The sequence below is a fragment of the Pholis gunnellus genome (assembly GCF_910591455.1).
Source record: "Pholis gunnellus genome assembly, chromosome: 13".
In the NCBI taxonomy this organism is placed as follows: Eukaryota; Metazoa; Chordata; class Actinopteri; order Perciformes; family Pholidae; genus Pholis; species Pholis gunnellus.
In genome coordinates this window covers 12,998,377-13,013,877 of record NC_136540.1, presented here as the reverse complement: position 1 = coordinate 13,013,877, position 15,501 = coordinate 12,998,377, and the positions used below count along the sequence as shown (strand labels likewise).

At 39.6% G+C, this 15,501-nt stretch overlaps 1 protein-coding gene across 2 annotated transcripts in view; it reads right to left on the bottom strand.

Moving 5' to 3' along the window:
- Positions 1 to 211: 211 nt before the first annotated feature.
- Positions 212 to 15,501, bottom strand: part of gabrb2b (gamma-aminobutyric acid type A receptor subunit beta2b) — a gene marked incomplete at both ends in the record, with an annotated part of 51,691 nt that continues 36,401 nt past the window's right edge. Inside the window, 5 exons of one of the 2 annotated variants that reach the window (XM_079170955.1) lie at positions 212 to 559; positions 1,038 to 1,178; positions 1,991 to 2,235; positions 4,383 to 4,535; positions 6,551 to 6,688. In XM_079170955.1, coding sequence (XP_079027081.1) covers positions 212 to 559; positions 1,038 to 1,178; positions 1,991 to 2,235; positions 4,383 to 4,535; positions 6,551 to 6,688 — 1,025 coding nt within the window. The remainder of the gene's footprint in view (positions 560 to 1,037; positions 1,179 to 1,990; positions 2,236 to 4,382; positions 4,536 to 6,550; positions 6,689 to 15,501) is intronic. The other variant, XM_079170956.1, reaches the window with a different exon arrangement.

Sequence of the window (15,501 nt, the reverse complement as noted above, 5' to 3'; positions counted from 1 at the left end):
CCTTATATATTTGTAATCTCTCTTTTATAAGGTTTTCACGTGTTAGCCAGCAAATGGGGTATTCCAAGATATGATGTTTCCAGTCCTGAATATAGTAATTCAGTCCAGTTTTACAAGATCACATAAAAATGAAACAAACCGGATACAAACAACAAATGAGCAGCATATTTTGCTGTTTGTTCTTGCACTCACTGATGTCCTTTTGTTTCTTTTAATTGACGTAGTAAAGCCAGTAAACAATGTTGAAGAAGGAGAAGACAGTCGGAAAGATAATCCTCGACCATTTGTCAATAGAGTTTACATCAGTCAAGTCTGGGATGGTGATCTTTAGCTGTGAAGCACGCCTCCGTAGTCGGCTCTTCTTTTGAGTCATGTGGCACTCCAGCGTGTTTCGACCAAAGTTGTGCCTGGCCAGCCCTGCTTTGCGGTACTGTAGAGTCGAGCTATCGTATGTCAGCATGGTATTTCGCGGGTCGTTGAGACCCAGAGCCAGCTCTGAAATGCCCATGTCGTTCTTGATGTCCAATGTGCCCAAAAGGATGCTTTCATGTGGGTCCATCTACCCAAGAAAAAGAGTCAAGTTTGTGTAGTGTATTCATATCATGCAACAATACATTTTTCTAAAATAACTGAAAAACAAAAGTACCAAAATGATATTTCATTTAACTATAGAGGAAAGGATTTTGTGTAACTAGGTAGCTCCTAGTGACAAACGCGTAGATAATTCTCATCATCTATAGAGTGTTTCAGCATCTTCGATCATTGTTTTGGTTTTACCTGCCAGCACCAAACATGGTAAACATGGAACTCCTAAGAACATTGGACCTACATTCACCAGGCTGCCAAAAACACAACTTCAAATATATGCTCATGTTAAACCTCTGTCTGCTAGATGTGCAAACCAGTAACCTATTTTCAACTTAATAATGTAATAATATGTCAATGTTGTGTTTGTCCTGCTGCCTCCAAGTGGCCAAAATACAATCTAGCAGTTTAACACAGTTTGACATTTTTTAATTTTTACGTTTTAGCATTACCTTGTTCTTTTGTTCGCCAAGTCCAATTGCTCCGTCATCCACAAAGATTGGTTCCCACATCGAGTCATGACCATCAAGATCCCTTTGTTTCATTCTTGCATACAGAGTATCGTCTCTGCCAACTACATTCCCCACCAGCCACTGCAAAACACAATCACCATGGTTACTTGAGCAACTGAAGAGCAAATGCAAATACGTGTGGACATGAACTGCAGGTAAGGAATGGTGTTATCAGAGGATCCACAACAAAAGTCCAGTTTGACTGTCCTCCTTTGCCTTCACTTGATATTACAGGATATCAATGCAATCAATTTGGTTCTGCTCAGTAAAGAAGGTGTTTTTGTATTCAACTAATATCAGCACGTCCATGTGCAGCCACGTTGTGGTGGCCATTTTGTATCTCTGCTGGTAAGTATTCGGTTCACTTCACCTGGGAGCACAAACTGAGGAAGTGAACACAACTCTTTCTATCGAGACAAAGAGCCGAGTGGCTCTGAGACCTTCTTTCCCTCGGTTGCAGCTGGCAACATGTCTCATTTGGATTTCAAACAGGGCGAGTACAAGCTTATTAGCCTGCCTTCCTTGGCACACTAAAGGCAGGAAACATTAGGTCAACCCTCTATTTGAAGCGGTGACATTTCTTTTTTTACCCCTTGTAATTATTCTAAGCTCCTTAGACAGCTTTATGAATAATTAAATTTAAATTCCACTGCAAAGTAAAGAAAATATGTGATTTTGTGAATCTAGAGCAAAGAAAACGGCTTTCACTTGAAAATGTGAGAATGTGGACGCTCATCATCAAGTCTGTGCCTCTACAGAAGGAAATGCATAGATGGAGGCATTTTCGCAGAAACGTATTGTGAATTTGAGGAAATACAGATTGACATCTTATACCGTTTAATAAACTGTGCAAAATAAATAAATAAACAAACTCCAGGCTCAGGTATTCTTACCTTGTTTGGATCCATCCTCATCTTTTCATTGTTAGCTGTAGTTAGTTTCTCAGCTGCCCTTTTCTGACGTTGAGGGCCTCGTCCAAAGAATATGTAGTTTACCAGCGCATACTCCAGCAGAGCCAGGAAGACAAAGACAAAGCAGCCCATGAGGTACATGTCTATGGCCTTGACGTAGGGGATTTTGGGGAGGGTTTCTCTCAGGTGGGTGTTAATGGTAGTCATGGTCAGCACCGTGGTAATACCTGAGGACAAAGACCGAATTCATTACATTATAACAGAAACAGAATGAATCAATAATGTTGCAGTTGAAAGTGTGTCATTTTTATGTAATGCACTCACAAATTGACTTCTTCCATTTTTCTTTTTGTTAAATCAATAGCAACTAGAGACCACCTTGTGATGAGAGCACACCAGCTGTGAAGCCAAATTGGGTCAGGGGCGTAAAGTGGGGTATTTGACTTTCCATTGGAATCGTTTCTGTGGTTCTAACACATTATGTGTCACCATCATTTCAAAACTTTACTCTCTGTACTGTTCTTACTGACAGTTTTGTGTTCTAATGCTTGCGACTGCGAGACATCTTTGTGATTTACTTGATACCATGTCTGTGCTTGATTTGATACCATGTCTGCGCTTGATTAAGCCTGCCAGGATCAATGAACCCAAGGGATTTACCCCCATGACATCGAACCATGCATCGGGAGACGAGCTAAAAGACGTGCACCTGAAGCGCTGCAGAGATTTGAAATTCAAATGTCAGCCTTGGTCTTGTTCATTAGCAGAGAACTCCTACTGAGAAAAGTTGTAGACAGTTTTCAAATCCTCGCCCAGCAAGCTGCGGCTAATAGTTACTGTCAGTTTGAATGTGCATATCAACGTGTTGAGTTTCTGCTTATTATGATTGACACACTTACTGTTGCTGGTAGTGATTTCATTTCCTATTCTTGTTGTTTTTGCAAAGTAATGTCTGTTTGATGTAGTGCGCTTACAATGTGTGTCTGCAGTATTATATTGTAAATGGCATGAGAGCCCTGATTCTTAAGCTCAAATGTGATTTTCCTTGCATGTTTAAATAATTGTGTTCTCAGCTCCTATAACGCTCACAAATCCTCCCATGCGCACCTGTCTATTCTACTGTGAAAGCATGATTTTTCTTTTTCTAAGGCAATTTCTATTGAGAGTCTCAGTAAACAATTACTAAATTATTTTACAGCTGTCACAAAGCTTTCAGGTGACCAGCGCTCAAAATAGGATTCAGGCAATTTTCCCAAGCTGTTGCTCCAAGGGCTTAACAATAACAACAAAGGATTCCGACAGCACAGTGGCCATGTGATTCAGCTATTACAGGTCCATTTTATTGCCAGGAACCAGGTCAGGATAAAGTGGTTCCTGAATCTGGTGTAGACTAGGGAGTGAACCAACATTTCCCAACTCTGCTGACCCGCCTCCATTATGGAGTATTACCTTTTTTTTTCATTAAATCCCATGCATGCCCTACCCCCGGATCACTAAATGCAGCTCAGTCGTCAATCAGCGAAATTGCCTTGTCGACTAAAGCGAGGGATGGGTTGAAGGATGGATGAAGCTGGGTGGAGGGAGTTGGGTGAAAAGAAGACAGGGAGCTTCCAATAAGCATGGAGGAAGCTAGGAGCTAAATACAAACCTCGCAGGCTACATTGTCTTACATCTTTTAGGATGACAGGGGGTATTGTGACTACCAGAACAGCTCAGAGGCTCTTGAATTAAGCGGAAACAAATCAAACTGGTCATCCACCATAATCTGTGGGATACAGCAACATTTCTTGTACTTGGATGGATGTTTGACCATGTTAACATCCACAGTGATTGTAAAAGTAGTGAAACAGATACAAATTAAAATGTAACTTTCTGGCTAATCCTGGTATGTAAAAGTCAAAAAATAGGCACATTTCCTGTCAAAAAAAGAAACTAAATGAAAAATGTGTGGATCAGTGCAGTGCTAGATTCAATGACTGTATAATGGCCATGTATAAAATGAATAAAGACAAAACGCAGAGATTTATACAGGTACAATTTTAAGATGACATTTGAAGACTGGTAGAAATAATATATGTATATTATATATATATATATATATGCTTTATCCTTTGTCAGTATACTGAATGTTTAGGTCTGCTACATATGTTCTTGCCTGACTTAATGTGAAATATGTTCTAAATATTTTTTCCTCAACCTTCAGGTTACTTGCCTCCATTTGCCCTTGGAGTAAATTGTGTGAATGTTATGAGGTAGAATTGAGGTAAAAAAATATAATCTTATGTTTAGCTTCCCCTGGTCAGTCTGTTTTTATTTGTAAAGTGTCTACCCCAATCTCCTGTCAATCTGTCTATATTTGTATTGCAGGCCTCACCCAGAGCCACTCTGGCAGCCGAGGCGTCATAGTTGATCCAGAAGGAGACCCATGAGAGGATAGTGATCAGTATAGAAGGCATGTATGTCTGCAGGATGAAGTACCCGATGTTTCTCTTCAGTTTAAAACTAAGGGACAGACGAGGGTAAGCACCTGCAGAGAAGAGACAGGGAAGAAAAGAAAAGAAAAAAACAGTGATGGTTTTTCATTTGCTCTATTGTAAAGGTACAGTATGGTTAAATGGAGGCACTACATCTTACTTGTTTAATGTTTGGGAATGTCATTTTTAAAGATTATTACCATCCAAGTTTACTACTAGTAGACTATGGAGTTTCCGTTTTTGTAGTCAGCCATTTTGGTGCACTTATTGTAAATCATAGGTTACAAATCATGTACAAAAAAATGATACCAATGTTCAAACCTCCTTTGTGGTTGACATTGTAATCCTTTTTTTCACAACAGGATAATAACATCATGGTACATCTGCATTTGCTACTGAATGCAACCATTTATTGTTTTTTAAAATGGCAATCAAAAAGTCCTCTGGAGAGAGTCTCTCAAAAATTATAGAAATAAATAAATACTTTAATTATTGATGTATACGTCTTTTGTTTTTTGTACTTTTGAATAGAACAGATTCAAATGTCCCTGGGCCTTAAGTTACGTTTTGTCCAATCAACAAAATAGAAAGACTCAAATCCAGAAGAGGGAGGCTGGCAATTTTGCTAAATGATTATAAACGTTGATGTGAGAGTACCCGGAAATGTATTAACTGTATTCTTCAACAGTTCTTCTTCCAAGCTCTTTTATCAACAATAACTTCTAGTTCCTGGGTTGCAGAAGCAACTCAGTAAAATATCATATCTGTTGTGTCCACTGAAATGACGCATCAGCGCTCTCTGGAATTACCCGTTCTCCACTGCCTGTTTGTACACAATATTCCAAGAAGTTTGATGGTTTGTCTGTTGAGGGGCCTCTTTTTTTTTTTTTTTTTGCTTATCTTGCTATATTTGAAATAAGCCCACAGCAGGAGTTTTGGGTTGGGCAAATTGCATCACCACACACATTTCTCTCCTTAGGGAATTGGCTGTATTTTGGTTTGAGTTGCATTGCAACTGAATGGGGTAAGGAAGCAAAAGAAGAGCGAGAATACACCGCAGTATAAAGTTTATTGGAGAGTCATGCAGAAACAGAAGAAGGGCAAGGAAGGAATATGAAGTCGTTGTAATGAAAGCATCAACAACCCACCAGCCTCCGCTCCTCAGCATGTCATGGACCTGCTTTTTTATTTGTGCTAATTTTAGCATGAGCCACTGAGAATTCTTGAATTATTTCTTTATGAAGTGAGGAAACAGTTTGGGTAAAATGACAGAGCGGAGGTGTAGCATTAAATATTCATTATTCATAAGGCAACAATGACATTGCCTATCCTTGGAGTGAAACATGTCACTTGTATTTGGTAAATGTCCAGGCACTTGTGCTGATGTTTGCATCTCTGTGTGCCCCCCAGGTCATTCACTCCATATCGCAGTAGACAGCAAATGAAAAGGGAATCCCCGCTTACCATATCTCTGTATAAGGCAAATCAGGCACACACTGCAGGGACATATTGGGTAGCTTACAAACACATACACTCATGCATATTCAAACATTCTGCATACATCAGAAAGCATTATGTTATTAATAGGGTTGTGTGGAACGTGTGACCCCTGCAGACAAAACTAGCCTTCTCGTTGGTGGAGTCACTACGCTCTTATTGCATTAGTGTTCCGCTCTTATTCTCTGCAGTATCCTAAAAGTGTATTCAGCAGAACCTCTGTCCCGCTTACGATTGCTTGCTTGCGTGACAAATTCATGAATGCAGAAGCGATGAATATTTCATCGTATCAGACAGTATTCTTTTTGTTTATCGCTGTTAAAAAAGTCATAGTGTCTTCCATCTCCCAGGACGGTACTTCATTTGAAGGTTGTGTGCGTATTGTGTGCGTATTTTGCCTTTCTGGAAATTAGTGGATGCTATTTCTCATCAATCAGTGCAAATTGTAAAAGGGTCAACAGTTGTGAATTTACATAATGCCCTCTTTGCAGCAGCATAATAAGGAAATGAAATAAACCAGAAAATGCCATCAACTATGATTCATGCATTTTAACTTGCTTGTTAGCGTTACCTGTTGAGAAGACGACATTCTTGGAGATGAGGTTATGATCCACAATTGAAAACTGGGGCAGTTCGATCTTGTCCACCCCTGTCACAGCATTGACTCCTCCTCGCCAGTGGAACTCAATGTCATCCGTAGTGTAGCCATCTGAGATACAGATACAGAGCACAGGAATTACTGAGGATTGTTAATTGTTTGCACAGTATATACACACGTGGACAAAATTGTTGGTACCCTTCCGTTAAAGAAAGAAAAACCCACAATGGTCACTGAAATAACTTGAAACTGACAAAAGTAATAATAAATAATCATCATCAATCAGACATTGCTTTTGAATTGTGGTTCAACAATCATTTAAAAAAACAAACTAATGAAAATGGCCTGGACAAAAATGATGGTACCCTTAATTAACTTAATATTTTGTTGCACAACCCTTTAAGCCAATCACTGCAATCAAGTGATTTCTGTAACTCTCAATGAGACTTCTGCACCTGCCAACAGGTATTGTGGCCCACTCCTCGTGAGAAAACTGCTCCAGCGGTCTCAGGTTTGAAGGCTGCCTCCTCCAGACTGCATGTTTCAGCTCCTTCCACAGATGTGCAATAGGATTTAGATCAGGGCTCATAGAAGGCCACTTCAGAGTAGTCCAATGTTTTGCTCTTATTCCTTCTTGGGTGTTTTTAGCTGCGTTTTGGGTTATAATCCTGTTGGAGGACCCATGACCTGTGACTGTGACCAAGCTTTCTGACACCGGGCAGCACATTTTGCTCCAGAATGCCTTGGTAGTCTTGAGATTTCATTGTACCCTGCACAGATTCAAGACACCCTGTGGCAGATGCAGCAAAGCAGCCCCAGAACATAACCGAGCCTCCTCCATATTTCACAGTAGGTACAGTGTTCTTTTTTTGTATGCTTCTGTGAACATAGAGCTGATGTGACTTGCCAAAAAGCTCAAGTTTTGAAACTGGAATTTGCCAAAATGCATATTGACAAGTCACAAAAAATCTGGGAGAATGTCCTTTGGACAGATGAGACAAAAGAATTCCAAGAACCACCACTGACCTGTTACCAAAATTGAGTCTAGTTGAGCAAAGCAGCTCCACAACAGATCTATCCCTTGTTCAAGTGCAACTTAACAGCAACTTCTAAGATAGCCACAAGCAAGGCCCATGCTTGTGCTTATTCTTAGTCTGTTAAAACTATAAATTATGAAATGATGTTACGTCATGTGATATAGCTGAGGGAAATCCTTACATATGTGACTAATATATACATATATATATGAGTCAACTTTATTGTGTTTTGTCCCATGAGCAACTCAATTATTAAATACCAAGAGCAAGAATGATTAAATAAACAGGCTTTTTTCATCTCTAAAACCCAGTAAAATCTTTAAAGGGACAAGTCCATTAATATTCATCTGAACCACAGCTACTCGCTCTTTTGCTCTCATTTTGGCCCAATCAGTGGAGACATGGACAGCAAGGCGACTAGTGGGCAGGAGCAATAAATGATTGAGTAACATGTAGTTATAGTTGAAGACAAGTGCTGTTATAAAAAAGGAAAGAAGAAACGCAGAAAATGTTCATTAGACCATGAAACTTGGCTCTTGCATAATCCACTGCCTACTGTCTGCTCTAGTGCAGCTGACATGTCTGCTGGCTTCGGGGCATAAGAGTAGTGGTCTCAGAGAGAGGATGGGAAGGAGATGAGGAGACGAGGTGAGACAGGAAACAGCTGGGGTTAGTGCACTTCTTTAGAAGAATGGCTTCCCATTAACGACAAGCAAAAACTATGTTGGACTCAATGAAAACAGCAATTTGCAGAATAATATATAAAAAGGGTATATATTTTCAGCATTTCACTACAGAAGTCATGATAAAATTTTTTTTTAAAAATGGCAGAATGCTGAAAAAAAGCCACATGTACAGCAGACAAGCTTGTTCTAAAGCACAGATGGCATTATTGCTTCTCAATATTGGGATTCGTTAGGGCTACAAAGGGGTTGTGAAGCGACACAGAGCTCATTTTGATAGAGCAACACAGTTAGATTGCTATATTTGTATATATAGCGGCGCCAGATTGTCTCAGACGTCCGACAGCTCATCACGATGAGTGTATTGAAATGTGCTCAACTTGCTCAACTGAGAGGCAGAAGGCCGAGAGTTGCAATACACTTTGCTGCATCAAGACAAACAACTGAATATTGTAGTCTTATATCATACAACTGCTAACACCAGTTCAGTCCCTCCCATGAGTAGTTTTGCATTTTAGGTAACAGCAGGAGATGGACTGAACAACAAATCTGGATTGTTTTTCAGTCGCTCAACATGCAACATAATAATCATTTCTGATGCTCGCAACAGTTGTTACAACTGCCTGTGTGCTGCAGTGGGGATTTGCATGCATGCTAGTAAATGTGGCCTGAGCCATTATTGTTGTAGCTATCATTTCATTGCATGCGTGGACGTTCTTTTCGTACTGGTGTGTGACCGTTATTCTGTTGAATGCTAATGAGAGGGAGATTTAGCAGCTAGAAAGTGAATTAATGTTGGATTTGCATCAGTATGTACAAAATGTGTGTGTTTCTGTGGGGCGGGGGATGGCGGTGATGACGAAGGAAAGCGCATTTGAAACACTTTAGAAGCAACTCCCATGCTGTTTCATTGATTGGTGCTTATAATATGGACCACACCTCCTCTTGTCTCCCTCCTCTGGTCTCTCCTTTTCTCCAACACCCACCACTTTTTCCAGTTGATTACACTCCTCTCCCTCACTCCTTTGTTATGTTTCTGTCATAATTACTATTATGTCTCCGTAGATCTTTCACTCTACCTTCCATCTTCCTCTCCTTCCGCCATACCCTGTTCTGTGTAATTAATACTTGTGTGACCTATTTAGTTGCTCTGAATTATTAACGCAGATTCCTCAGTGGCTGCTTTCAACGCCTTCACACTCTGACATCTCTTGGTCCCCTTGACAAAAGTGGAACTGGATGCTCACCACGTTCAGATATACTCTAATACTCTAAAAATAATGTATTTTCAAAACATTCATGTACATTATTATCATTACCTCACATAAGAGCTATTCAATACATTCTCAAAATATGTTCCAAGGGAAATAAGTAGCCAAAGGGGGGGGTAGGGTGGGAAAATGAGATGAATGTGTTCTATCCTCTCAGTTCCAGGAAAAAGCCTGGCAGCTGCATTTTGAAGCAACTTGCAGACCATCTAGTGCTTCTCCACTAAGTGCAGAGCATAAGGCAATTTTATTAGTTGAGATGGGATGAAATAAAGGCAGCTCAGGCCAAGGGCAGACAGAAATAACTTAATTTTGGATACATTTGTTAAGTGATAAAATCGTGACTGAACGCCCTCCTCTTCTTGAGATTTATAATTTAAATTTGAGTCAATTTGTTCAGTCCCAGAGAATTGGCCCTAAATGATGAGAGCTCATTTTAGTGATGACCCCCTGATTTCTGCTCTTGCGTCAGCCCCTGGGCCAAACACAGGGTGTATCAATATCTAAGGGAGATTGACTTTTACAACAATCATTCTCTCTTGAGGATGAACCGTTTCTGCTTTGCACCGCCTTACGCAGAAATGTCAGCTCTTCCAATGATCTCAAGATATAGCAGGTAGATTGTAATGCACATGCTTGGTTACAACGGGATAACACCGTTTCCTCAGGCCCCTCAGGAGAAGCAATTTAATCAAAGCATTGAAGAGCAAATTTGTCAATATACTGTTCAATACAACATTTTTGTATCATGGGGTGTTATGCACATTCCAGCTTCGCCAGGGGCAGCTAGCTTAAGTAAACAATCCTGTGTGTACACGTTTTCAGTAAGAAAGAAGTGAATGGTTTTGTGCAAACATTTGGGTCAATAATGTGAAATGGCCTACATTTTTTTTAGTGTCTAACAACCCAATCCACTTACCTCCACTGTGTACGTAATTGAGGCTGACTATGCAGTTTTGCATCACCTCGCGTTCATAATAAATGATTACGTCACAGTATTTGCCACAGATAGATTATCCTGATTCCCATTGAGTGAAATTGACTGAAATGAGTGAGGGTGAGGAAAAAAAGAGACATGATCTGAAATACATGACAGACAAGAAGGAGTTAATGTATGTCAACTATTAAACAATGAAATAAAAAAGAAGGAAATTAGCTTCCTGATTGAGGCCAGATCATCCCTCAGTAAAATAATAAATAAAGCACTATGGGTGTGACAATATGTTTTACGATAGCACAAAGGCTTCTCTCGTGGATTCCAAAGTCTGGGAGCGTTGACAGGCCAAAAATGAATGAAATTGTTCACGATAGCATCAGAGGAGATAGCAATACAATACTAAAGCTATTTAACTGGGACACTGGCATATCTCCCTGACCAAATCTGACTCCAGGCCTTTTTATTAAGCTTATGAAATAATGTCTCTGTTGATTTGTTTTAATGGGCAAAGACGGATTTTGAAAGGTGATAAAACACTGACTTTGATATTGCTCTGGCCAACACAATTAATGACAACAGGTTTTGTCATACTTCTAAATAATGCTATTTAACATCATATCCCTGTAATAAAATTTAGTTTTTATTGTTGTGTTTTCTAATATATATTAACACATGTCTTTGACAATACATTTTAAAGGCCACACAGAGGCACTAACAACAATCACAAAAGTCAGTTTTATCTCATTTTCTTCACATCTTTAATAATGGCTTTTTAAGATTACAGTGTTTACAAGCCTTGCTGGAGAATAGCCCCTTAAAAAAATATAATAATAGTTCCAATAAGCACCAAGGGAGTGTGTGTGTGTAAATGCTGAAACCTGTGATACATATTGTCCCTTGAACCAAAACTGCAGCATTTACCATGTATGTTTTGGAAAATCTGGCTTTTTCCACAGTTTACATGGGAATGCATGTCAACTTCATGCATATTATTCGACAAAGATTTGTGGTGCATGTCCACAGACATAGGCCAGTGTTCACGAACACATAGAGACACACAGGCTTGCTTGGACCCACAAAAGACATCGTCACACACGGGCACAAGGTTCAACTCAAACCCCCTGAACAACTGCCTGCCTCTCGCTCTTTCCTGTGAGCTGAGAAGGCGACTCCATGCTTAAATATGTCTCAGATGAATCTTTGATTCCACACAGTTCAAAGTGACTTTAATGTTTTTCCTGGTGTCCAATTAAAAATGTCTTGGAAACTTTTTGCAGTACACAGCATGCTGCAGCTGACTGCGTGCCTGGACAGGGACAGAACATCTAAAGATAAGATAAATAAATAAGCCATGCAAGCCCAATTTAGAAAACCATTCACACCCCACAGGATCTTTGCAGTTTCTAAAAATGGGCTCTCACGGGCAAGGATAGCCAGAGAGAGATAAACTGTGGAAGTGGCTCTGTCCATATGATGTGGATCGCTGGTGCGGAAAATATAACTATTACTTGGTAGAAATGCTGTAATGAAATGATCGTTTCATTGTGAGTGCACAGCAACTGTGTCAAATAACAGCTACAATGTGCCTCTCACTCCCCTCTCAGTGTATTAAAACAAAAATAAACAGGGATGTCTTTGTCTGTTTGTGCTTGCATGCGTGATGATGTTATTGTATTGGTGGCTGCAAGTTTGCCTACATTTGTGTTCTCTCTTAATGCATTGCCAAAGAACTTAGATCCTACATTTTTCTATCTCCTAAAGAGGCATCTGCAGTCACACTTGCGCTAAAGCTAAAGCAGCTTATCAGGGCAAAAATGCTCCTGTGTAGCATTCAGTGTTTAACAACTTAGTGACCCTGCTTTTAGTATGATTAATTGAAAAGCTGCACAGCAGCCGCACTTGTAAAGTCAATGTTACATCTTTAACTAGAATCAGCTTCCTGTGAAGGAAGGGCTACTGTACAGCAGCGTATATACTGTAGTCTGTACACTGCATTACTGTAACAGTGACCCAGAACATCAGGAGGTTTAACCCTTTTAAATAATGAGTGAAATGGTATTTCCTTGCACTGAGGGGATACCTTGTGTGGCCTACTACGCTAGTTGAAGTCCTGGATGACACATGCATTATAGAGATGCTGGGGAAGTAGTAACAAAACAAATGCATGAGGACAGGCCTTGGTTTGCCAGGTTATAAACCCAACCCTTTTACAATACTGCTGAACGAGAGGTTGAGGTAGTGTGGTATTTAAGTAATGGCCTTTTTTTTATAGATCTGCATGAGTTATGAGCAAGAGTTATAGAACTGTCTCAAAGATCTGGATTATAAACTTTGAATGAAACTATGAGAACAAAGAGAAATGTCTTAAACCACATCCTGTGTTATAGTCATCTTTGCGGCGTTAAAGTTTTGGCCATATCTTGAAACTTTTCACTGAAGAGCTTATGCAGCAATAAGCCAACAAAGATAGGGAAGAAGAAGACTGAAAATGCATGGATGTTAAATATTTCTTGATTTTATATGCTAATTCTACAACCACTAGAATGGCCATAGCGGTCATTTTGACCATTCATACTGTATCAGCATTTCATTTCATTCATTTCACTGTAAAATCTAAGAACAACTGGATCTGTAATGTCAGAAATGGGTAATGTCTGTATTCACCACTATGTCGCCTCGCTCAACGACCCGCCCACAGCACTATTTGATTAATTACACGTCAAAAGTAATAGCCTATCAACACTGAAGGCTACCGTACCTCTGTCAGTCAAAAAGGGTCGTTAATTACCTAGAAACACTGGTAATGTATGCGGTCAATATGACCCTTATGGCAATTCAAGGTAGAAATACTCATAACTCGTTTGTGTTTTGTAATTTAAATTAGATGACAATGTTAGAATAAAATATACACACATTAAAGAAACGTCAGGGTCCTACAGTTGAATGGATTTTATCTTCACAAAGTTATCACATTCCAAAATAATTTAAAAAAAACGGTCAAAATGACTGCCTTGGTAGTGTGGAAATACATTAAACACATGTGTTAGCGCTCAATGATACCCACAATACATTCTTATGAGTGTAACACTGAATTCAAACAAGACAAGAGATCTCCACAGGACACCTTTAAATTTGGGGGAGGAGGGGTAAAGTTCATAAGTGAACCAACTTTAACAGAGAGTGAGTGTGTGCCCATAGGTCAATTGTGATGTCACCAGTGTATTCTCTTCTTGAGCCTATATTTGTTTTTACCAGAATATCTTTTTAATATCTTTTTTGTAAAACTTTAGCTGTTAAAATAATGCAATATAAATTAAGATTAGGATTATTTTACCTAGGCATTGATAAAAGGTAGCATCTACATTCATTGGTCCTTGGTTTACTGCACCACCCAGGGAGCACGCTAAGTGACCCAATTCAAACACACCCACGAGCCTGAGCAACAGCTGCATGCTGGGTATAGCTAACATGCTAAATGCAATGGTCAGGATCTTGGTGGACTTCCTAATTTGCTGAGGGACTTTTAATCTGTGTGGTGTGTGAGGCCTTTCTGCTGTTTTTGACTGAATCTCTGTCACAGTTGTGACTGCAGAGCCTCTTTCAGCTTTAAAACTTTAAAGAGCGCAGCGGCTGATTGGACCGGTCATGTCGGGACCAGAGAGGCCCAGTGAACCGGTTTTATTTGTTCCCGCTGCAATATCCATAACTTTGTTTAATTACATTTTTGTTGGTCCTCTTTTCTTGTTCATTCTAGTGAAGCTACACTGAGAAAGGTGGCTGTATAATTGATAATCAGTTGTATGCATATGCAGGCTGACAAGTGCCTATCAGAGAGGAATTCATCATGTGTTTGGACATTAGGGCTCTGCAATGTGATGCGTATACACTCCAATTTTAAAGCACTATATGTTGTACAAATGTTTTTTTATTTAATTAAAAGTTCTATCATATACATAAAAAAACCCACCCCCACCGTTAATGCATCAAGTCCTGATGTGATTCCTGATGTAAATAAAATGGTACAGTTACAACAGGGATTTGCTAAATCTTCTGGTGCAGTTTACAATGTAAACTCTGCCCGCAAACAAATGTATTTGATGCTGTTTTCTGCAGGCTCAGTGCAGCTGTAAGATCGAGTGTGGCCTCAGACGTGTAATATTTATTGATCTATCCTTTATTCAACAAGTGATAGAACTATCTAAAGTTTGGAACAAAGAAAAATTGGAAAATTATTCATTCTCTATTTAGATTTTTTTTTTGTGTGTGAGGTAACTAAATAATGATAATAGTTTAACCAATGTTCTTGTAGAATTGGAACAATATGATTGCCCCATCGCTTTTTGCACAAAATACCCGTGCTGATACAGAAATCACCATACTGAAACAGCTTGTTGTTGCGTAATTAAAATGTTAATCAAACCACGGTCAGCATACAATTTCTTGGATGTCCCAAGCCAGTGTGTTTTAAACTCAAAGCCTGTCACCAAATTAAAAGAGAAGGGTGCCTGCTCGGGGTTCTGATGACTAGCTGTGTTGTGAGGCACACTCATTAGTAAACAGCCAATGTCCCTCTCTGTCTCCCCCTCACTTGCCTCCCATAATTCACTGAGCCATGGTCAAACAAGTAGTTTAAATGGACACTGCACAGTATGAGGTACATAAGATTTGCAGTTGCAAGCTCTTCGCTATCTTACCAAAGGCATACTAGGTTCCCATTTAAGTTTGATTACGGCATTTTTGCTCGTTACGCCTTTTGGCAAGTGAAACTATCGATGACAAGCAAGCGTTCTTGTGTTCATGTCGGCATGAAGGTCATCCTCTCAACAGCAGCATAAGCACACTACTGCTGCTACAATACTCTCCTGGTCTGTGACCTTATGTCCAGCAACAGTGTTTCTAAATGTGAGAATCAGAAAATGAGTTGCTATGTTTTTTTCCCCTCCCTAATGTCCCATGATGTTGTATTTTTCATGGAAAGTTTTTATTTGATTAGGAGCTG